General features: G+C 41.1%; 1 protein-coding gene across 3 annotated transcripts in view; it reads right to left on the bottom strand.

Moving 5' to 3' along the window:
• LOC117872756 (adenylate cyclase type 2) overlaps positions 1 to 25,966 on the bottom strand; it is a 156,909-nt gene that overhangs the window by 9,755 nt on the left and 121,188 nt on the right. For 2 of the 3 annotated variants that reach the window (XR_004644594.1, XM_034761513.1), the window contains exons 14-17: positions 23,891 to 24,075; positions 22,178 to 22,262; positions 11,761 to 11,919; positions 1,053 to 1,199 (exon numbers count right to left, since the gene is read on the bottom strand). Coding sequence is in view for 2 of the 3 variants with exons in the window: in XM_034761513.1 (XP_034617404.1) it covers positions 1,053 to 1,199; positions 11,761 to 11,919; positions 22,178 to 22,262; positions 23,891 to 24,075 (576 nt within the window). In the remaining variant the exon portion in view is untranslated. The remainder of the gene's footprint in view (positions 1 to 1,052; positions 1,200 to 11,760; positions 11,920 to 22,177; positions 22,263 to 23,890; positions 24,076 to 25,966) is intronic. The other variant, XM_034761514.1, reaches the window with a different exon arrangement.

Here is a 25,966-nt window from a genome sequence, read left to right as displayed (position 1 = left end):
AGACTCTCAGTGTCTGGTAGCTAAACACCTTAAAAGTATTCTGATACTTAATTCTCAGTGCTGTCTTCTACCTCTTGTTAGAAGAAATATGTTGAGTACAGTTTGATGGATGTAATTCCACAAGGAGTTTTGTTCTTATTTAGAATGACCTTAAAGTGCAATGGTCCATTTTTACGCTTACACTGAACATCTTTTCAGTATTGTATGATCAGTCGAAAGTGTGTTCAGTGTATGTAATCTAGAATATAATAGTTGCTGTTAAGTATGGGCCAAAGTCTTCCCTTTTACATGTGCAGCATTCCTTGAAGTCAATGGGATCTGCATACATCTGAGGGCATAAAAAAGTTCCTACCTGTGTCACATGAACCAACAGGTAAGCCTTTTTCTGCATTCTGAGTATGTGACTTTGTAAAAGAAATATGGGACCTGGGGTTCCTTGTTTATTGTCTCATGCATTTCAATTTCTCTCTGAGTATGTGCAGGTCAAATGCTGTCTTCAGTGTGTTGCACAGCTGTAACTGTCTTTAAATTTTGCCATCAGTTCCCCAGTCTGCATCTGCCTTTAGTTGAGGAGAATGATGAGTTTTAAAACCTTCACATTCTTATTAGTCACTCAAAAATCATGTAATCAGTAAGGCAGAAAACTTAGACTAATACAGATCAGATGTAAGGAAATATTATTAATGTCAAGGGAAGCAAATTTAGGTATCAAGTTTTAGGCACTGCAGTTCGAAAACTGTGGTAAGTTTCTGATATGAGTGTGTTGTGTTGAATAAATAAAGGGCCAAACTTCTCCCTCAGACACATGTGCAAGGCTCTCCCTGAAGTGGATCAATGGCAGTAGGATACATATGTCAGAGTATGATCTGCTCCATGACATATTCAAATTTTTTCTTAGTCCCAAATCTCTATCAAAATATCCATATGAAATGGACACTTAAAAATTTCCTGACAAACTGTCCACTCAATTGCTCTCTCAAACATTCTCACTGTTTTACAAATTGGGGTTCTCAAAGTTTAATTGTATAATAATTATTGTTACTAGTACTTACATCATCAAAGTCAGCAATGATCTCATTTAGCAGTCTGAGACATTCCAAGCCTTCTTTATTTACATCAGATTCTGTGTAAAATTCTTTGAAATCCGGAATAGAGGCAAACATGACACAGACGCAGTCATATGACTGGTGATATAGCTCCTGCCCAAAAGAAAAGAACAAAGCTCTAAATACAAAAGATTCATCAACTGCAAACAGTATGGTGTGGAATCAGAGTAGCAGCCGTGTTAGTCTATATCCGCAAAAAGAACAGGAGTACTTGTGGCACCTTAGAGACTAACAAATTTATTAGAGCATAAGCTTTCGTGGACTACAGCATCCGAAGAAGTGGGCTGTAGTCTCTAAGGTGTTAAATTTGTTAGTCTCTAAGGTGCCACAAGTACTCCTGTTCTTTTTATGGTGTGGAAGAAAGAGACATGATGGAGAGGAGTGTTAGGGGGAGTAGACGTACTCCCAAGATTCCTACATTCTGGTACACGGAATTAACTTCTTACAATCTGATGTTTCTTATTCTTAATAGCTAGAGTTTGTTTAATTTACAGTGGGTAATTAAAAAACAAATTAAACATATTTGTTAAAGAAACCTTCAATGTACAAAATCACAAACATTCAAAATGTTTTAAAGCTACTTGATTTTTTTCCCATTAATATAAACCCTGGAAAATAAGTTATCTTATAATGCTAATGAAATAGGGTTTATTTCTGCAAGCTTTTCATGCACAGAACTGCCTCTGACTTGAACGGGACTGACTGCAGGGCTGAACCTATAATTTACAAAACAATCTCTATTCTATTATTAACTATATGTATTGTAGTAGCTCCTGGAGGACACAGCCAAGATCATGCCTCCATTGTTCTAGGCAGTGTACCAATGAGACACAATCTATGCCCCAAATAGTTTACAATCTAAATAGAGAAGAGAAAGGATGGGAGAAAGTAAGCATTATCCCCTTTTTACAGAGAAGGAACTGAGACAAAGAGATTAGTGAGTGGAACTGAAACTGATTGAGATCAATGGAAGTCTTTCCATTGACTTGAGTGGGCTGTGGATCAGAGCTGAAGTGACTTGCCCAAGGTCACAGAGGAAGTATACGGCACAGCCAAGAATTGAACCCAGATCTCCTCAGTCCCCATTCATTGCTTTAACCACAAATCCATCCCTTCACACAGAGAATAAATTTGTCACTTATAGGAAACAAAAATAAATACTTCTGATGCTAGCAACTTCATAGACATGGAGGCCAATACAAAACTTTAAGATGTGCCAAAATCAACTACTAAGAAGAGACTGTGCAGTATATGTATCTTAAGGAAGATTATAATGGTGTTATATGGCCAAATCCTGTTAATCTTATTTACATGAGTACTCCCACTGATTTCATTTCCAGCTCAATATAGATGTGTCCCATTTTCTGGGGGGCAAGAAAATGAGAGCAGGGAGGATTGCATATCTCCAGTCTGAGGGATTAGATGGCTCTGAGTATTTCTGCATTTTCTGTCCATATTCTAAGAGTTAAATTACTACAGCATTCAGGGAGCTGTATCAGAAGCTTCATATGCTTCCCCTTTAGCTCTGAAGATAAAAACGTAAGTATATTAATGGCCTCATGCGAAGTACTGCTTTGCAAGGTGGTAGGGTTGGAAATGGTGTTCAGTAATTCATTGTTCTTTGATTTGCCCCTGTAGCTAGGACCATCAATACGGCCTGACTATGTCTGAAGTTTTACTTTCACTCAGTTATGCAAAACCAGTATAAGTTAACAGTGACTTGACAAGGTCAAATGAAAAATTAGTCAAGAAAATGTGTGCTAAGTACACCACAAAACAGTCTGTGGGGAACAGGCACTACACAGGTAGGTCTCAAGCAACCTTTCTAGAAAATTATCTAGTCCCACAAAGTCCTATGACCAGTATAGACAACATAGACAACAACAAATGTATTTTTCTGGGATATCAGACATGCTGTCAGGCTCATCTGTTACAGGGAGCCATCGGACAGACACCTTAGGTTAGAGGTTTGTTAGAGGAGTGGGTAGAGGTGCGTTGTGCAGGAGGTCAAACTAGATGATCATAATGGTTCCTTCTGACCTTAAAGTCTATGAGTCACACTGTTTCAGCTTAGGTATATTTTACAAGTTTACCTTTCAAAATTACAATTCTAAAACACAGCTGGAAGAGTGGGAAAAAGGGTCTGATTCTCCAAGGTGCTGACCAACCTAACTCTCCCTCTGAAATCAATAGGATTTGAGGGCTCTACAGACTTTATTAGATTGGGCCCAAAGTGACTTCTCTTGGACCCTATGGGTTGGCTCAGTGTTAAAGCCAAGTCTAATGTCATTCATATTCCAGAAAGATCTAGTGAACATCCCTACATGTACCTAGAAGACTTAAAGGGGGGGTTAGCCAAAGGTTAGTTTAGACCAGTGGTTCTCAAACTGTGGGTTGGGACCCCAAAGTGGGTCCCAACCCTCTTTGAATGGGGTCACCAGGGGCTAGCTTAGACTTGCTGGGGCCTGGGGGCTGAACTCCAAACCCCACTGCCCAGGACCAAAGCCAAAGGCCAAGGGCTTCAGCCCTGGGCGACAGGACTCAGGTTGCAGGCTCCCTGCCTGGGGCTGAAGCCCTTGAGCTTCAGCTTTGGCCCCCCTGCCCGGAGGAGTGGGGGTTGGGCGAGCTCAGGCTCCAGTCCCCCCTCCTGGGGTTGTGAAGTAATTTTTGTTGTCAGAAGTGCAGTGCAATGAAGTTTGAGAACACCTGGTTTAGACTTTGTTGATGTCTACACTACAAAATTAGGTCGATTTAATAGAAGTCGATTTTTTTAGAAATCAATGTGATACAGTCGATTGTATGTGTCCCCACTAAGCGCATTAAGTCGGCGGTGTCCATCCACAGTACCGAGGCTAGCATCGACCTTTGGAGCATTGCACTGTGGTAGCTATCCCACAGTTCCCGCAGTTTCCACCACCCACTGGAATTCTGGGTTGAGCTCCCAATGCCTGATGGGGCAAGAACATTGCTGCAGATGGTTCTGGGTACATGTCATCAGGACCCCCTCCGTCCCTCCGTGAAAGCAACGGCAAAAAATAGTTTCTTGCCTTTTTTCTTGGGTTACCCGTGCAGATGACATACCACGGCAAGAATGGAGCCCGCTCAGCTCACTGTCACCGTATGTCTCCTGGGTGCTGCTGGCAGACACAGTACGGCAGTGCTACACAGCAGCATCCCCTTGCCTTCCCTTGTGGACACAGACGGTGCAATACGACTGCTAGCTGTCATCGTCATCCCGTGGGTGCTCCTGGCCGGCCTTGGTGAGGTCGGTCGGGGGTGCCTGGACAAAAATGGGAATGACTCCAGGTCATTCTCTTCTTTAAGTTTTGTCTAATGGAGATTCGGTCCTGCCTGGAATATCATGCCAGATGGAGGCTTCTGCCTAAGGCTGCTCTCCCAGTCGGCAGCACCGCACGGTCACACCTACCCCAGCCTACCCCTTGCTCCCATGGCTCATGAAGCCTGGACAGTAGTAAGGAGCAGTTCAACTATAGGCTGAGCAAGTGCATAATGGGGGTAGAATGTGCCTTTGGACATTTAAAAGCTCGCTGGCGCAGTTTACTGACTTGGTTAAACCTCAGTGAAACCAATATTCCCATCGTTATTACTGCTTGCTGTGTGCTCCACAATATCTGTGAGAGGAAGGGGGAGATGTTTATGGCAGGGTAGGAGGTTGAGGCAAACCGCCTGGCCGCTGATTACGCACAGCCAGACACCAGGGCGGTTAGAAGAGCACAGCAGGGTGCGCTGTGCATCACAGAAGCTTTGAAAACCAGTTTCATGACTGGCCAGGCTACGGTGTGAAAGTTCTGTTTGTTTCTCCTTGATGAAAACCCGCCCCTGGGTTCACTCTACTTCCCTGTAAGCCAACCGCCCTCCCCTCCCCCTTTGATCTCCGCTTGCAGAGGCAATAAAGTCATTGTTGTTTCAAATTCATGCATTCTTTATTAATTCGTCACACAAATGGGGGGATAATTGCCAAGGTATTCCAGGAGGGGTGGAGGAGGAGGGAAGCACAGGGGTGGGGTAGTTGTAGGGGCCCCCCTAGAATGGCATGCAGCTCATCATAGAAGTGGCATGTCTGGGGCTCTGACCCGGAGCGGCCGTTTGCCTCTCTGGTTCTTTGGTAGGCTTCACACGGCACTGCTGCGGGTCCCTGTTATAACCTCAGTCCTTCATGCCCTTGGAGATTTTTTCAAATATTCCGGCATTTCATCTTTTGGAATGGAGTTCAGATAGCATGGATTCGTCTCCCCATACAGTGATCAGATGCAGTACCTCCCATTCGATCCATGCTGGAGCTCTTTTGTGATTCTGGGACTCCATGGTCACCTGTGCTGATGAGCTTGCCACGCTGGCCAAACAGGAAATGAAATTCAAAAGTTCGTGGGGCTTTTCCTGTCTACCTAGCCAGTGCATCTGAGTTGAGAGTGCGGTCCAGAGCGAGCACAATGGAGCACTCTGGGATAGCTCCCGGAGGCCAATACCGTCGAATTATGTCCACACTACCCCAAATTGGAACCTGCAGGGTGGATTTCAGCGCTAATCCCCTCGTCGGGGAGGAGTACAGAAATAAATTTTAAGAGCCCTTTTAAGTTGACAAATATGGCTTTGTCGTGTGGACAGGTGCAGGGTTAAATTGATCTAACGCTGCTAAATTCGACCTAAACTCGTAGTGTAGACCAGGGCTTCTTTATGTGCTGATTGCACCTTATGTCTTAGTGGGGTCAGACAGCACATATTTCTGTGGTCAGCTCAATTTTCATTTTACTTTTTCAAATCATTTTCATCCTCACTGGATTTTGTTTTTGTAAGTGAAATAGTCTGAACCACCCAAACAGTGCTGGGATTTCAAAGGAGTGAAAGGCTGCTCAAAATGTGTTCAGTGGGTGCAGATGGAGGAGAAACTATTCAACAATCTTTATAAAAAGAGTGGAGAAAGTATTTACAGCAGATTCTAGCTAACACACACAAAAGAACTGCTTTTCTTCACTCAGCAAACTTTTATAGTAGGTTTTAATTACTGTAGCATCTTAAAAATAAATGTACTACAAGTATATTATAAATATTAGCATAAACTACGCATGTCAAAATAAACAAACTACATTCTGTGATCATTTATCCATCTTAAAAATTGGTGTTTGCTTACCTACTTGATAATTTGCAAAATTTAGTAATTCACAAAGGTCCTCCTGGTCATTAATTAGTGTTAATTAGCAAAGTTCTATTGTACTAGATTCTACATACTGTTTTAAATTGAAACAATTAATTTATTCAATAGATATACTGGGCTAAATTCTACAGTGCCTTAAATTACACTGAAGTCACTAGATAAGCCTAGTTCAGTAAATAACACTGTGTAAGTATTGAATGTGTCTTAACTCAGTTGATCTTGCATTCTGTGGCTGTGAATCATGGTAGATCATCAAAAATCAACAGGATAATGTAGTACCTGGCTATAAACTATTCAGCAAAGACAGACTAGGTCAGAGAGGTGTGATGGAGGACATGCAACATCGCACCCAAGAGATTACATGGAATCTAATGGAAGAAAATTGCTGAATGGTGGGAACTATGCAGCAAAATCTACAAGAATATAAATTAGATTATAGTAACAAGAATACAGATGTATTAGTAAGGCTACACTCTACTGGACTCTGATCAGGAAAGGGATATTGGGTGTAGAGTGCTGACAAGATGTCACAGAGACAGATAATGATATAGAAAAGATAAACCAGGTGCATCTATCCTCTCATAATATGGGAACAAGGGGACAGCCAATGAAACTGAAATGCAACAAATTTAAACTGCAGCTGATTAAATGGAATACTTTCTTACCCAAGGAATAATAAATGTGAAGAGCTTGTTGCCATAAGATAATGTTAAAGCCAAGTACTTAGCAGGATTAAAAAAAGGATTAGCCTTTTGTTAAAGTTATTAGGATAACAACATCCATAGTTATATTAGGTAGGATAAAAATATTTTAGAAGGGAAATAAAACCTCATGCTTAAGGGCAAGAGCCAACCAATAACTGATAGTGGTTAGGAAGAGAATTTCCCTAAGCACAAATTATTCTCTTAACTGCTCACTGCAATGTTTCCTGTATCTGCCTTTGAAGCAACTGGTACTGGCCACTGTCTCAGACAGGATACTGAACTAGATGGACTGCTGGTCCACTTATGGACCCCAGGGTTATCTGCCATATAAACATCACACACAGAGCCCACATGACCCTTGCTGTTAAGAAGGAGCATTTTTGTTCGTCCCTGTGGAACAGGTTCATTGCCCAGAAGCAGTAGTGGTAATTGTGCAATGCACAATGATAAGGGAGAGAGTAAAGACACTGTTGTGAGAATGTGCACAGTGGGGGTACAGATGTGCTGCTGTGACTCAGAAAGCATCAATGTGCATTACACCCTAGTACTGTTGGTTGTACACCAAGAAGAGGACAAATAACTGAAGAGAAAGGGTTGCAAGTGGGACTGTACCACGTGTAGATCTAAATATAACCTTGCTAGTGGCAAAACAGGGTTACCCCTCCCTCCCTCTCTCCCCACCCTGAAAAACGGACAGACAAACTGGAGATGTGAACACTTACTGCACAGCATATGTTGAAGGGGCAGGTGGAGCTCAGCTACAGTGTGCACCTCTCTGACACACAGGCTAATGCTGTAGATCCTGGTGTTAATGTCTAAGGGCTTGTGTACATTTACAGCACTGCAGCAGCGCCACTGTCCGTACAGCTGTAGTGCTTAGTAAAGATGCTGCCTGTGCTGATGGAAGGGCTTCTCCCCTTGGCGTAGTTAATCCACCCTCCCGAGAGGCCATAGGTGCGTCGAGGGGAGAAGCCCGCCCATCGACATAGTGTTGCGTACACTGGCAGTTGGGTCGCTATGACTGCATAGCACAAGGGGGTGTGGATTTTCCATGCCCCCGAATGACATAGGGCAGGTCTTTACTATCCGCCGGACCGGCGGGTAGAGATCGAGCTATCGGGGTTTGATTTATCATGTCTAGTGTAGACACGATAAAATCGATCCCTGATCACGCTTCCCGTCGACTCCGGAACTTCAGCTCACGAGAGGCAGAAGCGGAGTTGACGGGGGAGCGGCAGCGATCGACTTGCCGCCGTCCTCGCAGCCAGGTAAGTCGACCTAAGATATGCTGACTTCAGCTATGCTATTCGCGTAGCTGAAGTTGCATATCTTAGGTCGACCCCCCCCCCCCACTAGTGTAGACCTGGGCATAGTTATACCAACATAAGTTTGTAGTGTAGACCAGGGCTAAGACACCAATGGGTCAGGTTTATACAAAGCCAAGCAGTCAGCATGGCCCTCACAAAGGTGATGAGAGGATTTCAGACAGGAACACCAATATAATGAAGTTATTTGGCTTGTTGATATAATAAGGTCTTCAGCAATCAGATTTCCTTAACTTGGGAAAAGCATTTCTCTGTAAAGCAGAACTCTTCAAAACATTATGCCTAAGCTTCTGTATACTTGAAAATCTAATGCAACAGACATCAATGCGTAACGTCTGTCACCCAGACATCCTGAATAGCTATAGCTAACTCAAAGGAAAGGAGAACAGGAGTACTTGTGGCACCTTAGAGACTAACAAATTTATTAGAGCATAAGCTTTCGTGGACTACAGCTGTATAATAAATTTGTTAGTCTCTAAGGTGCCACAAGTACTCCTGTTCTTTTTGCGGATATAGACTAACACGGCTGCTATTCTGAAACCTGTCAAAGGAAAGGGCAGTTTTAGTTCCATGTAATTTTAACAAATATTAAAATAAACTATTACTTAAAGAATACATATTGTTGAATTTAAAATAAAAACAGTGAATCAAGCTTGCACTTCCAATTCTGAGGAGAAAGTCCTGGCAAAGGATCTTGCCTAGTTGCCAACATCTACAAGGGACAAAAGAAAATGACATCACCTCTGAAAGAAGGAAGTTCCCAGGATTTGGAAGGCAGCATCTTCCAGAGGGCAAAGAGGTATTGATGGGAGAAGGGAAAGGTAACAGTCTGAGAATGAATGGCTTGCATTGTCCACCAAAATTAAATGTTATGCCCCTTGTGACAAGTTCCCTTCCCCCTCCTATTGAATCTCAATCTCTTCTGCCAGGCCCTCCTGTCCTTCCCCCCTCCACAGCCCAGCTGCTGACTTGATTGGTCCTAGAGATCTTGTGAAGGATGGAGGAACAATCAGGTCCTGCTTTGCACTATCTCTGGTAGGGCCATGGCACTTTCTTTCTTTCTTTCCATCCCTCCTAATGGGGCAGACTGCTGTGCTGGCCTAACCACTGTACTGGCGTTGGCTGCAGAGGAAGAACAGATTACTATGGCAATTAATGGACTCTGTAGTGAGCTTGCAGGTGAGCTCACAGTAGTAAAGTGCCCACATTATCTGGGTGCTTTGCCTCTCACAGAAATTGAGAGTGACAGAGATCTTGAGCCTACAATATATGTTAAGTGGAAAACACTAGTGAAAAGTGGATCTTTCTAATCCCAGCCCCGTCTCCTATCCTTCGCATTCATCCTTTGTTACCTTCCTTTTCTCTCCTGATGGAAATTTTCCCAGTTTGATATCTGATACAGACACAAAATCCTGGAGGTTCCAACAAACAGACATTTATTACAGTTTGCTCTGAGACCACTGCATTAGCCATTTGCACTTCCTGGTGTGGACCACTTCTGGGTCTCTTAAAGATAGATTCCCACTATCGGATCCCACTCATTCTCCATCTACCTCCTTTTTTCCTCCTTCATTCTATCCCCAATATTTTCTTCTTCCCTACCATATTTGTCTTGTTTGTCTTTCACATAAATCTCACAAATTATATTCTAGACTAGATCCTTCATTACTACTTTTGACACAAATTTGGTTTAATCATTAAATGAATTTTAGAAACAGGGTCAAACTGTTTTCCACAAACATAGTCTTAAATGAAATTGTGTTTGCACAAATATTTGGTACAAACAAATGGTTTGTGATGGGTTATGAACACAACAAATTTAAATTTTGACATTTAAAATGTTCTTTAAAAAATTCTCCTTTATTTATCCAGCTCTAACATACATGCATGTGCATGCACGCCCCCCATCCTTCTGACCCCCACCACTGAAATGAGGCCATCTCAAAAGAATTTATTTTAACTCTATTCTGACTTTCTTTATATATTTTATCATCATTCCCAATTACAATGCCCTTCCCCAATGTTAAAAAGAAAGCTTGTAGTAAGCATAGATGCAACAAATCAGAAAGTTTTAAGTGGTTTTCCATACCCTTAATGGCATTAATTAAAACAAATCTGAGGAAACAGTTGATGTTTAGAACACAGCACACATAAAGTGGTAGTATGCTAATATTCCTAAGTGTTTCCAAAATTAATCTAGTAGCTGGATCTCGTTCGTTTGAGAAATGGGTTTGAAGCTAGTTTAAGAAAAAAATAACTAACAGAAGTATCACCCTAATCTTTTTTTTAAGGGAGAGCCATTAAAGCATGCCAAACCAATTTTTACTTTGCTTGACATGACAGCTCAGAGGGCTCAGCACATCACAGTTGCTGATCATCAGCAAATTTATCTAAAGCTAATTTCAATCACAATAAGCTTGAGGGTGAGAATACAAATCTGGTTGCCTATAGTTAGATGAGCAGATGGTGCTACTCTGTCAGGCAGCTTTGCAATAGCATATTTGAGAAAGTAGACTCCTGATGGGTTGCTGTCTTTAACACCTGAGCTGAGAACTGGAGCTGTGCCAACCTGGCACAAAGCCAAAGACGACAGTGGTTCACCAGTATCTTCTGCCAATTTTTTTTCAGACTGGATACCAGCTAATGGGTAGTGAAGAGCAGAAAAGTTTTTATATGCAGTACTTTACTATTAGGTCTTACTGCATGCTGAAATGATGGAAGAAATACTGCTCTTTCTGACCTAACCATCAAAGATGAAACAACACAGCTAAGTATCTATTTTGATTTATTGTGAAATCATTACTCTGTTAAATACAGTTATTTTTGCAAGAATTTTATTCTCTACTTTATAAGCACTTTCTTTCATTCTTCGTTACTACACCTTTAAGAACGTTTTGGCGCTGGTCTACAGCCCTCTGAAGTCAATGGGAGTCTTTCTATTGACTTCCATGGACTTTTCATCAAGTCCTTAAGCTGAGAAGAAATGGATACTGAGGCACTGAAGATTGTTTTCTGAATGAATGCATTCCCTCTGTCTTAATTTTTTTTAACTTTTCCTTTGATAGCTAGGCATTCCTGACACCAGCAGCAAATGCAGCACTCAAATACAGCTCCATTTTGCCACTAGAGGAAAACAATTAATTTCAATATAAATTCAGGTCCATTCAATCATCTCTTTTCTCCTTCCCTCTCCTTTTTCCTCCTCCCAAGTCTGTATCTTGCTTCTTGGATGACAAAGTACTTTGTCATTTAAACAATTTCCCACTTCCTATTGCAAGCTACCATGCCACAGTCTCTGGTGTAAAACAGACCTTTAAATTATTGTAAAGAAAAGAAAATAATTAGTAAATTTACAATCCTATCAATATGGACCTATTAAATGATTGTTTTGAATGATATGCCCAGTTTGTGTGTGTTCATCACAGAGTAGCTGATAGTTAGCAGTGGCTGACCTCGTTCTTCAGGTTCCTTGCCAAGAAGTGTTCAGCCACGTGTGCAGGAAGCACATTCTCCAGCAGCACCCGATTCAGGTTCTCCATGGTTTCAATCTCCTCACGCTCTTTTTTGAACTTGTTCTTCCACAGGAAGTCTAACCTACAGTAATATTCATTCTGTTACAAGAGGACACAGAAGTAAAGAAAAAATAGGCATCTTGTCCTGCTCGAGTACAGGTTTTAAGAGACAAAATAAGCACAGTACACCCTCCTTAAGAGGCTCCCTGTTATCAAGTTTCTCTTGTATATGTGGCCCCATACTCCACTGAAGTTAGTCCCAGGTGCCCATTTTGATGTATGTTTTATCTCTCAACTTAGTAAGGACAAAATTTGGGACACTGTGGGAGACTGACCTAAAATAGGGGACAAAACAACAACAACAAACCCCAAGGGCAGAATGCCTTAACTGATAGGGAATTTACTTTTTTTATCCAACCATGTTTTTTGTGCCTTTCATTTCACAATTCAAAATTTATGAGAAAAAGAATTTAGAATTATTAAATAAGGTAACTTCTATCTTGTTTGGGATGGAGGCAAACTGGGGTCTAAAACACTGGATTTTTTTTGTCACATGGGAGATAGGATGGGTGAGGTAATATCTTGTATTGGACCAACTTCTGTTGGTGAGAGAGACAAGCTTTCAAGCCACACAGAGCTCTTCTTCAGGTCTGGGAAATATACTTCAAGCACCACAGCTAAATGCAAGGTGGAACAGATTGTTAGCATACATAACTAGGTAGCACATATTCTAAGGGACCATTCAAGGTACAGTGTCTCTCACCAACAGAAGTTGGTCCAATACATGATATTACTTCACCCATCTTGTCTCTCTAATATCCTTGGTTCACCACTGCTACAACTACACTTTGTAACATGAGACAGTTAAGAAGAACTATCTGTACACACTACACTAATATTCATCTTCCTTGGTTCAATCAGCCTGATAAAGAGGGTGTACTACAGCAAAAATCAGACAGTGGATCAGTACACAGAGACTAGAAGTGTAACATAATATTAATATTTTTTCTGAGTATGGACAAAGTTTCATAAAGCAAAAGAGTAACAAAAATGAAAATATTAAAGGGATACAGTCAAGCTGGAATTTTTAAATTAGCTATTTTTAAATCTTTTTAATTAAGCTGCACATCAAATTGTATATCCTAACATTTTTGATTTTTAAATCACTTTTAAAATATGCATATCAGAGTTTTTCTTCTCCCCTACAGTGTTTATAAAGATTTTGGGGCAGCCCTAAGAACAATACCTAAAATGACGAGGCCTATGCTGCAAACAAATTTGTTTGCCCACTAACCTAGAGATATAAGTAGTAGAGCAGATTCTTCTCAAGAACCATTTATTTCTAGTAGCAGAAGTGGCAGTAGATCTTTGACAGGTTTGCTTTTGGGAGCTTTCTTTTTGTGATGCTGTCCTGTCTTAAATCCCACTATAAGAGTAGATTATAGTATATATTTTTTCCTTTTCACCACAGCATCTCCATTCTCATTTCCCATGCTGTCCTCAGGGCTGGCGCAATCCATTAGGCGACGTAGGCAGTCACCTAGGGAGTTACAATTTGGTGGGGGGGGGACGACCGCAGCGGTATTTCAGCGGCGGGATCTTCCGCCGCCTCTGTCGGGGGCGGCATTTCGGGGCAAGACCTCCCACTGCCTAGGGCGGCAGAAAAGCTGGCGGCGCTCCTGGCTGTCCTAAGTCTCTTCACTGCTTTCCAATTTATTGTGACTCTGCAATGATCATGTATGTAGCTGAAAACATTTATTTTATTTAGTGGCTTCCTGACTCTTGCACAATGTCATGCCATGAGAAGGAACTTTTTCTGTTATAACTAGACCCTCTGCATACTGGCATCTACCTTGATAGATATGGACAGTAGAAATTCCTAAATCTAGACAATTCACAATACTATGGAATTAAGATTGTTGTGTTATGGTTATTGTGGGATGTTGCAAATTTGGCAATTTCATCATAAGCTGTGAAAACTCCTTCAAAATGGATAATAGTGAAATTTTCAAAATCTGTACAGTAAAGACTATATGGGCCTGATTATGATCTAATTTAGACTGGAATAAGTCAACAGCAATTCCAATGTCGTCAGTGGAGTTCTACCAGATTAAAACTGTTGTGAGGTCTGAAAAAGACTCCTAGACATTGTACTAAAGAACAAGATTATGGAAATAATTTGATGCATTCTTCAACTACTACTCCTTTACCCTGATATAACACAACCCGATATAACACGAATTTGGATATAATGCGGTAAAGCAGTGCTCCGGGGTGGAGTGGGGCTGCGCACTCCTGCGGATCAAAGCAAGTTCGATATAACGCAGTTTCACCTATAACGCGGTAAGATTTTTTGGCTCCCGAGGACAGCATTATATCGGGGGAGAGGTGTACTTAGTAATCTTAGTAAACTTTCACAGAAAAATGCATACAGTTCTTCTGGATAGAAGAGTGCTATCACAGTATGAACTGATGCATAGTTGTCTTGTTGAGGCTACAGTCTAAGATGTTAAAACAGTAGAACAAGGAACCCAAATATTATTACAATGATTTTATGTGGTTTCAAAGGAAATGCAGATAAATGACAGTGGAGTGAAAAGGGTATCTGTGAACACAAACTCTAAAAGGAAATAGTAGAAAAAAACCATGCCTCAGTTTAACACGTATAGATTAATGGACTGAATCTGGCTTTAGATACCAATGACAGGCTGGATTGTGAGGACCAAGTACTATGCACATATTTTAGTTACAAAACAAAAAGAGAAACTGTAAGATTAATTAACTTATCTACTTTGATATATCTACTGTGGGAGGAAGAATGTCGGTTTAAACTAAACTGGACACTAGAAGTATAATGTCTCTGCAACCAAAAGGAGAACACCTTTATTCATGAAAGTAAAATTGGTCTTAGCATTTCAGCAGGATCATGCTGTCCAAGCTAAAGCTGGAACTAGTAGGATAGTGATGCAGAACAAGCGAAGAATGTGCAGCTTCTGAAGGAGCTATACATATTGCTATTGAGTGTTTTCAAGTGGTAAACAAAGGAAACCAGAGTGGGAATAGTGTACAGAGGCAGTTTTTAAAGGAACAGAGAACCTGTACACAATTCACCTTTTCTAGGATTCTATTGTTGACATTCTGCAACCAAATGACAATTCCTTATTACAAAGAATCAGTTTATGACCAATCTTGTTTCAAAATTGACCTCATTATGCAAAAGGCAGCAGTCACTTTTCTAGAATACCTATTTTACTGTCCAATTAAAAGAAGTACTCTTTCAACTCCTTGTTGCAATCATATTAAGGAAGTGTCAATTTACAATGAAAAACAAACAGGCTTTCCTACCCAGGTGGTTCCTAATAAGGATGACAAAGGAAAAGGCCACCAAGTATGATAATGCAGAATAAGTCTATTAAAAAACTGAAATGCCACAGTGATTGCCATAGCTAGTTAAAAGTAAACTGGAAAGCTGAAACACAATTTTGAAGCCATGAATTCTAAATACTCTATCAAATTTCAATTTTCATATGATATCAAACATCTGTGTTGAAAAGACTGGGTAAAACAAGGTGCTATGTGAACTATAGTCTTCAAAAAGTCTTCTAGTTTGTTTAAGGTTTGTATTAAATAAATCATTTATTTACTACTTTATTACTTATCTTTTTAAATCTAAGATGCCACAGTAATATTGTGAAGAGAACTTTGATATCGTGAACAAAGATACATCATCAAAAGTAGCTGTGAATTTAACAAGAAGTGTTAGAAAATACTGCTAAAGTACTGTACACTAAAAATGCATTCTCTCTGGACTGGATTCATGAAGGACACCTAAAGAGGAAGTTAGTTGCCTAAGTCCAACGTTTAGGCACGACAAAGACACCACTCAGCTTCTGCCTAACACCATAGGTGCCCATGTTTCCACTTGTGGACATGCGTAAAGCCAACGAACCCTGATGATGCCCCACAGCTAACCAGCTGTTCAGAGCTCTTGCTCATGCCTTAGCCCCCATAGGATTTGCAAACCTGGCGTTCTTCCATCTATCTCATGTGTGGGACCCAATCTGGTAGTTGTACTCAGAGCATACCCAACCACACAAAAAACAGCTGGAAGCAAGAAGGTCAGGAGGGAGAGAATGTGTCCATCCCTAGTCCACCCAGTAACCAAGGCACTCATCTGAAATGTGGGAAATCCAGTTTTGAATCCCTATTCAACCTGATTTGGAGCAGGGACATGAACCCAGTTTTCCCAACTCCCAGGTGAGTGCCCTAACTGCAGGCTATTGGCTCAGTCTCTCTTGTTAAAGCTGTTCTACTTTGTATAAATACTGTAATTAAATATTTATTGGGGCGGGGACTTGACTCTCCCACAACCTAAGCAAATAACATAACCACATTATTGGCTATAGTGGGATGGGTCTCTCCCATTTTATTGTGAGAAAGGGTTTACAACTGCCCCTCTCCGATCTGTCAGTGAGGCACTTCAGGCCCAGATCAATGAAAGCTAGGTGCCAAAGAACCTTTGTGAAGCCCCACGCCTCTCCTCAGCATTTCACTCCCAGCTAGGTTAGGTGGCTCCCCACTCAGCTTGCTGGCTTCTGGGAATCTCTTTGTTAATCAGTCAGGTAACTCTCCAGGGGAGCCTGAGCACCCTAGGACTGTGAACTTCACTGGGTGGCTGGCTGCCTAGGGGCTAGGTGTTGCAATGCCTACGTCCCCTTTGTGAATCTAGCCCTCTTCCCTTATGTATTTAGATTTATTAATCAATTTTAGAAACAAAGGACCAATTAGTCTCGGATGTTTTATCTGTATCGACTTGTTTTTAATTTTCATTTTTATTAGCCTTTCCACAGTATAACCAGTGTTATATATAACAAAGTAAAAATCCTATTAAATCTTGTTATTTTTATAGAAAATGTAAAAATTAAGATAGTTTCCTACTTTCACCTATTAGTCAGAGGTATCTCCTGAATGTACCCACACAGGGATTTGTGAATGTCTTGCAAACCTCACAAGCGGGGTCCCTGCAGGTATAGAATCCTCTGAATACTGAAGACCCAGCTTTCCTGGAACAGGGATCAGCTACTTTCTTGGCTGTGACTCTTGACCTTGTGTACAACAGAAAGGTGAGGAGAGAAAGTGCTGCCTTTATTTTTAAAGAACACAGCTCTACAGAGGAAGCTCACTAGACGTAATAAGGGTTGATGTAGAGAAGTACTGGTAAGAGATTGACCCAAGATTAGAATCTACAGCTTACGCCTAAACCACTATGCCACTGTGCATCTCAGTAAAGGCACTGGGTTTCTCTGTGCCTTAGTTCAGCTAATAAGCCTTTGTGCTTTCCTAGTGTTTTTCCATGGTATATTATATATAAAAGCAAAGCACTTTACAAATTTGGGTAAATGATTAGCTCAATTTTACAGTTGGTTTAACTAAATAAAGTGTATGTAAGGTAATTTGTATGTAAGGCAATATGGTCTTGAGGATAAGATATGAGTCTATTATATCAGTTATCAAGGTTTTCTTCCTAGCTTAGCCACAAAATTCCTATACAAGCCTTGGCATGCCTCTCAAACTCTCTAATCCTCAATTACAATACCTGAAATATGTGTCAAATCATGTCAGTCCACCTTGGAATGGTGGTATGAGTTCTTACTGAATGAAGATTGTGGAGTGTATAGATTTATTAAGGATTATCAGTGGAAGAGATGGAGATACAAATCAAGACCTGTGTTTATTTCCTTAGATCAATGGAGAATTTTAATAGAAAATATAGTAGAAGTCATTATCAGACCATGGAGATTCCTTTTATTTTCAAAACCAGCCTGACACAGATTGGAAGACAACAACTAATAGATACTCCACTGCCAAGTGTTCTTTTTTCTCCATAGATAAACCATCTTCTATACTTTTTAAATAATGACAATTTATGAAACTTCTTAACAACTCTGCTCTTGAAAAACACCTCTTGCATGACCCAATATCAAAATCTACCTCCCTTTAAAATTTTGTAATGCCATGGGATTTAAGTGGGCAGATAAAAACAAAAGACACTTGGAAAAAGTGTTAAGAGGAACAATTTTTAAATATTGTAATATCAAAATACTGTATATGTAATTGATGTATAGACTATGTTCTGAAAATTTTGTAAGTGCAAATTAGGCTTAATTCTAAAAAAGTTTCCAAGTGTGAGGAATTATTTCTTCTCTTTGTTTATTTTTGGGGGGAGAATGAGTTACAAGGGGGCTCACTGTCAGCAGAGAGGGTACTGCCTCTTCCTAAGAAACCACACACATGCTGAGCTGGGAGAAAAATCCTCAGGTAAGGAGGGAGGTGCCAACTCCATAGGTGCGCCAGTCCTGGAGCACCCACTGGGAAAAATTAGCGAGTGCTCTGCATCCACCGGCAGCCAAGCTCCCTCCTCCTCCCCCGCTTAAGCGCACCACATCCCCGCTCCTCCCCCACCCTCCCAGTGATTCTGCCCCCCGCTGCCTAACAGATGTTTGGTGGTGCTTAGGACTTTCCAGGAGGGAGGAGGAGGAGCTGGGATGTTGCAAGCTCAGGGGAGGAGGTGGGGCAGGGGTGGGGACTTGGAGGAAGGGGGTGGAATGGGGGCGAGGCGAGGGCAGTGCAGGAGTGGGAAGAGGCGGGGGGGTGGGCTAGCACCCACCGGACAGACGGGAAATCAGCACCATAGCAGGTGGGGGGGGGGTGTGAAGAGGCGAGCAGGGGCAGGGAGGGTGAAGAGGTGAGCAGCGGGCCAGCGACAGGTGGGGGATGTGAGGAGGCGAGCGGTGGGTGGGGAGGGTGAAGAGGCGAGTGGTGGGTGGGAGACTGAGGAGGGACACAGTAAGCCAGCGGTGGGCTTGGGGGTGAGGAAGGGTGCGGTGGCAAGGGGGCCAACCTGGGTCAGAGTGGGGGAGGAGCCTGGGAGGAGCGGGGGTGGACTGTGGGCGGGGCTGATGGCACCCCATTGTGTCCCGATATTTTACTGTTGTGATCTGGTCATACTAAAACCACCAAAAAAGAAAATCAACCTTCTGCTGATGGCACCTGACTCAGATGATGAAAATGAACATGTGTCGGTGCACTCTGCTTTGGATTATTATTGAGCAGAACCTGTTATCAGCGTGGACACATGTCCTCTGGAATGGTGGTTGAAGCATCAAGGGACACATGAATCTTTAGCGCATCTGGCATGTAAATATCTTGTGATGCTGACTACAACAGTGCTATGCAAATGCCTGTTCTCACTTTCAGGTGACGTTGTAAACAAGAAGCGGGCAGCAGTATGTCCTGCAAATGTAAACAAACTTGTTTGTCTGAGCGATTGGCTGAACAAGAAATAGGACTGAGTGGACCTGTAGGCTCCAAAGTTTTACATTGTTTTATTTTTGAATGCAGGTTTTTTTGTACCTAATTCTACATTTGTAAGTTCAACTTTCATGATAAAGAGATTGTATTAGATACATTGGAAAATACTATTTTGTTTGTTTTTTACAGTGCAAATATTTAATAAAAAATAAATATAAAGTGAGCACTGTGCACTTTATATTCTGCATTGTAATTGAAATCAATATATTTGAAAATGTAGAAAATCCAAAAATATTTAAATAAATGGTATTCTAGTGCAGATGGGAGGCATGGCTTGGGAAAAAAGAGCATCTGTAGGGTATATATTCAGGTACATACCCACATCCAACATGCGTGTCTCTACTCTATTCACCTAAGTTGTGCCTCACAGTCTACAGTACTGATTAAACCCATGGTGGAGGGGCTACCTGAGTGCATACCGTACATGCTGCTGAAAGAAGTGCGCAGCGTAGATGTAGCATTGTAACTATGGTGAGTCCAGTGTAGCAGGTGGTTAAATTGTGTCTGATATGAGGTCCCTGTAGCCCAATGGCTTGCTTGAGTATGGGTCCTGAGCATCACACTGCGCAATGAAGTGGTATGCCTCCATTTCTTGTGCAACATATGGCTCCCTGTATCTCATCTCTCTTACCTCCTGAGTGGAGGAGAGGAATGGATTGGGGACTCCAGCTTCCAGCCTAAGTCCCTGAGCAGGCATGAGGTTAAACAGGTGTCATGGTGCCCAGTTAAAATCCCACTGGAACAGCCCTGCTAGGTAATTTGTGGAGTAGTCCCCCACTGGTTAATAGTTTTAATAAAGTTGCAGCCTCCACATTTAACCAGACTATCACATAGTTGTCTCATTTTGTCTGCATCAATGAGTAATAATTATGAAGAAAATAGGTTGTAATTAAGCAACTCTAGCCAATGCGTTATCAAGGTAAAAACTAAATGGGAAGGTTGAAGAGGTAATGCCAAGTGGTGTTTGAATAAGAGGGAGACAAAGAAATGTTAAATAAAACTCAAAATTCCAAATAAGGGCAATTTTTAAAATGATCTATAAATTCTACTTTGCCAAAACATTCACCTTACTCCTTCCTTCAGAGTAATCTAGCAATCTTGTAGCCAAAATGACTTAATGACTTCTTTGTTTCGGTTTTCACCGAGAAGTCTGAAGGAATGCCTAACATAGTGAATGCTAATGGGAAAGGGGTAGGTTTAGCGGATAAAATAAAAAAAGAACAAGTTAAAAATCACTTAGAAAAGTTAGATGCCTGCAAGTCACCCAGGCCTAATGAAATGCATCCTAGAATACTCAAGGAGCTAATAGAGGAGGTATCTGAGCCTCTAGCTATTATCTTTGGAAAGTCATGGGAGACGGGAGAGATTCCAGAAGACTGGAAAAGAGCAAATATAGTGCCCATCTATAAAAAGGGAAATAAAAACAACCCAGGAAACTACAGACCAGTTAGTTAAACTAACTTCTGTGCCAGGGAAGATAATGGAGCAAGTAATTAAGGAAATCATCTGCAAACACTTGGAAGGTGGTAAGGTGATAGGGAACAGCCAGCATGGATTTGTGAAGAACAAATCATGTCAAACCAATCTGATAGCTTTCTTTGATAGGATAACGAGCCTTGTGGATAAGGGTGAAGCTGTGGATGTGGTATACCTAGACTTTAGTAAGGCATTTGATACAGTCTCGCATGATATTCTTATCGATAAACTAGGCAAATACAATTTAGATGGGGCTACTATAAGGTGGGTGCATAACTGTCTGGATAACCGTACTCAGAGAGTTGTTATTAATGGTTCCCAATCCTGCTGGAAAGGCATAACGAGTGGGGTACCGCAGGGGTCTGTTTTGGGACCGGCTCTGTTCAATATCTTCATCAACGACTTAGATATTGGCATAGAAAGTACGCTTATTAAGTTTGCGGATGATACCAAACTGGGAGGGATTGCAACTGCTTTGGAGGACAGGGTCATAATTCAAAATGATCTGGACAAATTGGAGAAATGGTCTGAGTTAAACAGGATGAAGTTTAATAAAGACAAATGCAAAGTGCTCCACTTAGGAAGGAACAATCAGTTTCACACATACACAATGGGAAGAGACTGTCTAGGAAGGAGTACGGCAGAAAGGGGTCTAGGGGTTATAGTGGACCACAAGCTAAATATGAGTCAACAGTGTGATGCTGTTGCAAAAAAAGCAAACATGATCCTGGGATGTATTAACAGGTGTGTTGTGAGCAAGACACGAGAAGTCATTCTTCCGCTCTACTCTGCTCTGGTTAGGCCTCAGCTGGAGTATTGTGTCCAGTTCTGGGCGCCGCATTTTAAAAAAGATGTGGAGAAATTGGAAAGGGTCCAAAGAAGAGCAACAAGAATGATTAAAGGTCTTGAGAACATGACCTATGAAGGAAGACTGAAAGAATTGGGTTTGTTGGGTTTGGAAAAGAGAAGACTGAGAGGGGACATGATAGCAGTTTTCAGGTATCTAAAAGGGTGTCATAAGGAGGAGGGAGAAAACTTGTTCACCTTAGCCTCTAAGGATAGAACCAGAAGCAATGGGTTTAAACTGCAGCAAGGGAGGTCTAGGTTGGACATTAGGAAAAAGTTCCTAACTGTCAGGGTGGTTAAACACTGGAATAAATTGCCTAGGGAGGTTGTGGAATCTCCATCTCTGGAGATATTTAAGAGTAGGTTAGATAAATGTCTATCAGGGATGATCTAGACAGTATTTGGTCCTGCCATGTGGGCAGGGGACTGGACTCGATGACCTCTCGAGGTCCCTTCCAGTCCTAGAATCTATGAATCTATGAAAAAAAACAGTTTTCCAAGGTAAAATTACAGAAGTGCCGAAATCAAAGGTTTACCATGGATGCTGGTTGCAATCTCATTAATTTTTTACATAATACCACTCTATGTGTATATGTAAACACAGACACAAACACACATATGCATTCAAAGATAGTAAAGCAGATGAAAAGAGCATACTTCGTACCTGTCTACCAAGAACTAGTAATGTCACGAAGAATATAAAGAGAGACACAGAACCCATTGTCTTCAGGTCTTTCAATATTCCTGGCCTGTAAAACAGAAACACAGATAAAATGAATTGCTCAAAAAGGAAAAAAAAATCTGAAATCTTAATTCTTAATCACAGTTTTGGTTTTCTCCCCTCATTTCTGTGCTGTAAACTCCTTGCACAACTTTTTAGTAATCAAACTAAAAACTTTAATATAAATTGCTTTATTGTTTTCTGGAATATTAAAGCTGTACTACTGCATTTATTTATATAATGGGCCCTGCTTCCTGACTGTACAATGTAAACCTGGAGAATAATATTAAATTTAATATATATCATGCTTTTTTTTGCTTGTTAAAGGAGAGTTTCTGATTGCTTTTCAATATGTTGGTTTAAGTAGACTGTAGAGAGAGTTTGTGATGGCAGTACTATATTCTGCTCCCATACAGTGACTAACCACATCTCATGATTGTGAAAAAATTAAATGAAATCATAAGGTACCAAGAGGCTTCTCAAGCTCAGAACCACACAAGGCAAGAACCACACTAACCACCTCCTCTGGACAGCTTATTAAAATCCTCAGTTCCTTTGAGATGAGAAAATGTCTGGAGAGGGATTTGGTCTACACTTCCAGAAGCTGATCTATATCAGCAAGCCCACTGTTGTTCCCACTGGTGGGAAAGTTTTAAGAAAAATGCTAGTGTAAACACAGCCTTAGTGGCAAAGTGCGGGTAGTTAAAGGTGTATGAGAAATGTAACACATCAAATGGTTCTGCAATATATCACAAGGATGTCAACTATACATGTGTGGTGTGTATATGAATATATCTCCTCACTTCCCCATTTCTGTGTTGCATTGAGTTTCTGTTTACCTTTGAAAATGCAAAGTGTAAGTCTCACTATTCTATTCAGATTCTTATTCCATGGTATCCTAATGCATTAAGACCAGGATCAGTGAAGGGAGTTAGAAGGAAAAGTACTGGAATTTTACTCAAAGCACTCATGATTTTCTACCATGGCATATGCACTGCCTACATATGCTATCTTTATAAGAATGTATTTTTTTAAAAAGGTTGGGTAGAAGTAATACATGCCCTTTCTACACTGTAACAGAGAGGTTAGGGACAAAATTATCTGCCCATAGCAAAGACCCAACTAACTCAATGCAAGCTATATATTCATCCACTTAAGAAGTCATTCTCAATTACACCCATTCTTTTGCCCCCTCTAGGAGTAGTTTCTGCATACAAAAACCTCTCTTTGCTCTAAGATGCACGTATTATATCATTAACAATTTAAGACAAATGCCCTAATTCTGGGAAAAAAAGGAGCTCTGTCTGCTTGCAAAAAACAAAACAAAACAAAACAAAAAAACACATTTTAACAGGGTTCAGGTAACAAAGAACTAATGTTTAAGATCCTTTTTTATGACAACACAAATCAAACCATAATATAGTGCAAACATTAGATGATTTATGCAGTCTGAATGGGTTTATTTCTTTTATTTTAATACTGTTACATATACAATCAAATCATATATTTAGTACACAGGAGTCAGTTATCCTTGAATTGGGATTTGTAGATGTATATATATTTTTCCAAAAAAATTTAAGCTCTGTTCTGCTCTGCTACACAAGCAATATTATTAATTGCCCTTCCCCTAGTAGCGTGCTAAAATAACCAACCTACCTTTTCATAGGTGCCCTTGCATACAGGAATTTGCTGTAATCATCCAGTGTGGAACCATGAGTGTGCAGGAGGATGACATTGTAGCCCACCAATGCAATCAGCATTATCACCATTTTCAACTCATAATTTATCCGCAGGAAAACAGAACAGGATATCAGCCCCAGAATGCAGCTATAGATAAAGTACTGGCACATGGAAACCAAACAAGACAAACGTTTAGGATTTGACCTAGTGAATATTAACTGGCGAGAAGAAAGTAATTTGTAATAAAATGCCCACATTAACTTTACAAAAATGATTAAAAAACCCATATAAATTAAATATGAAATCTCTCATTATTACTAAATAATCAAACAAAGGCCTGTGGACATTATGGCCTGGAGTCACTAAACATATAACAAAGATGTCTGGTAAATTTATAACAAATAAATGCTATTCTCACTTGGTTCAGACTCACACTAAATATCTCATTAAGAGCTCACTTCCCCTACTTCATGCCTATTCTTCATCAACTGATTTCCACATTTTATCCTGCACACTTCCGAGTAACAGGGAGCATGTGTGAGACACAATAACACTGCTCAATGGCAGGACTATGCTTGCCCTAGTGCTTACTTGTGCCCATGCAGGGCATACACTGGAATTGGAATGCAGCTAGCTACCTTGTACATTATTACCATCTGCAAGGTAAGGACTTGGAGGAACAAGTCCAAAATGTCTGCAGCTACCTATCCATTGTGGACCCTTTTGTGACCCTAGGCACCTCTGTATTCACACTCTACACACTACTGCAATAATACCTGTACAAAATATACCTTATGAAGTATAATATGAAATCTAATAACATATTGGTTATTAATATAATTGTAAAATACATTTGTTAACATTATATGTGAAGTTATGAATTCCCTCTGTATGATGAACAGGAGTACTTGTGGCACCTTAGAGACTAACAAATTTATTGGAGCATAAGCTTTCGTGGACTACAGCCCACTTCTTCGGATGCATACAGAGAGAAGTGGGCTGAAGTCCACGAAAGCTTATGCTCTAATAAATTTGTTAGTCTCTAAGGTGCCACAAGTACTCCTGTTCTTTTTGCGGATACAGACTAACATGGCTGCTACTCTGAAACCTCTGTATGATGTTACTAGAACATGTTTAAGACCAGACAGCCTAGCCTAGATAAAGGTGATAAACAGATCATCCTAGACTAAGGAATGTGGGTTAACCTCAATTTACATATTTGCAGTAAAGTCATCAAGCTAAACCAGCAGAATTTATCCTGATGCTGCAGTTGAGAGACAGAGAATTAGCATGGCTCCTACACCTCAGAGAGACACAGGAGACAGCTGTGCTGTGCTGTGGCTGTGCCACTATTCAGGGTAGACACTACCTATGCCAACAGGAGGGATTCTCCAGTCGGCAAAGGTAATGTATCTTCACCAGAGATGGTAGCTAGGTCAATGAAAGAGGAGGTTACTCACCTGTGCAGTAACTGAAGTTTTTCGAGATGAGTGTCCCTGTGAGTGCTCCACTCCAGGTGTCAGTGCGCCTCTGTGCCTTCACTCGGAGATTCTGACAGCAGTACTCAGCCCGGTCATGCATGTGCAGAGCCTGCCCCACGCGTTGAGCATGCCTTAATAATATGCATGCATGACCGGTCTCCTCAGTTCCTTCTCTACAATGGAGGCTACCCCAACTCCAAAGTAGAGGGGAGGAGGGTGGGTAGTGGAGCACCGACAGGGACACTCATCTCAAAGAACGTCAGTTACTGCACAGGCAAGTAACTGCCTCTTCTTCGAGAGAGAGATTTTTCTGTGGATGCTCCACTCCAGGTGACTTAAAAGCAGTGTATCTCAAGGAGGTAGGGAGTTTGGATCTGGTAGGAATACGGTAGATAATACAACTCTGCCCAACCGTGTATCAGTGAGAGGGCCTTGAGTAAAGGCAAATGTATGTTCAGAAGTCCGAGTGGCTGCTTTACAAATGCCAGCCAGAGGAACTTTGCATAGAAAAGCCAAGGAAGTAGCTACAGATCTAGTGGAGTGAGTTCTGATGAAGGCTGGAGGAGTTGCA

Source organism: Trachemys scripta, chromosome 2 (genome assembly GCF_013100865.1).
Source record: "Trachemys scripta elegans isolate TJP31775 chromosome 2, CAS_Tse_1.0, whole genome shotgun sequence".
Lineage (NCBI taxonomy): Eukaryota > Metazoa > Chordata > Testudines > Emydidae > Trachemys > Trachemys scripta.
Note: the sequence above shows the minus strand (reverse complement) of the source record. Positions and strands in the feature narration are given on the sequence as shown.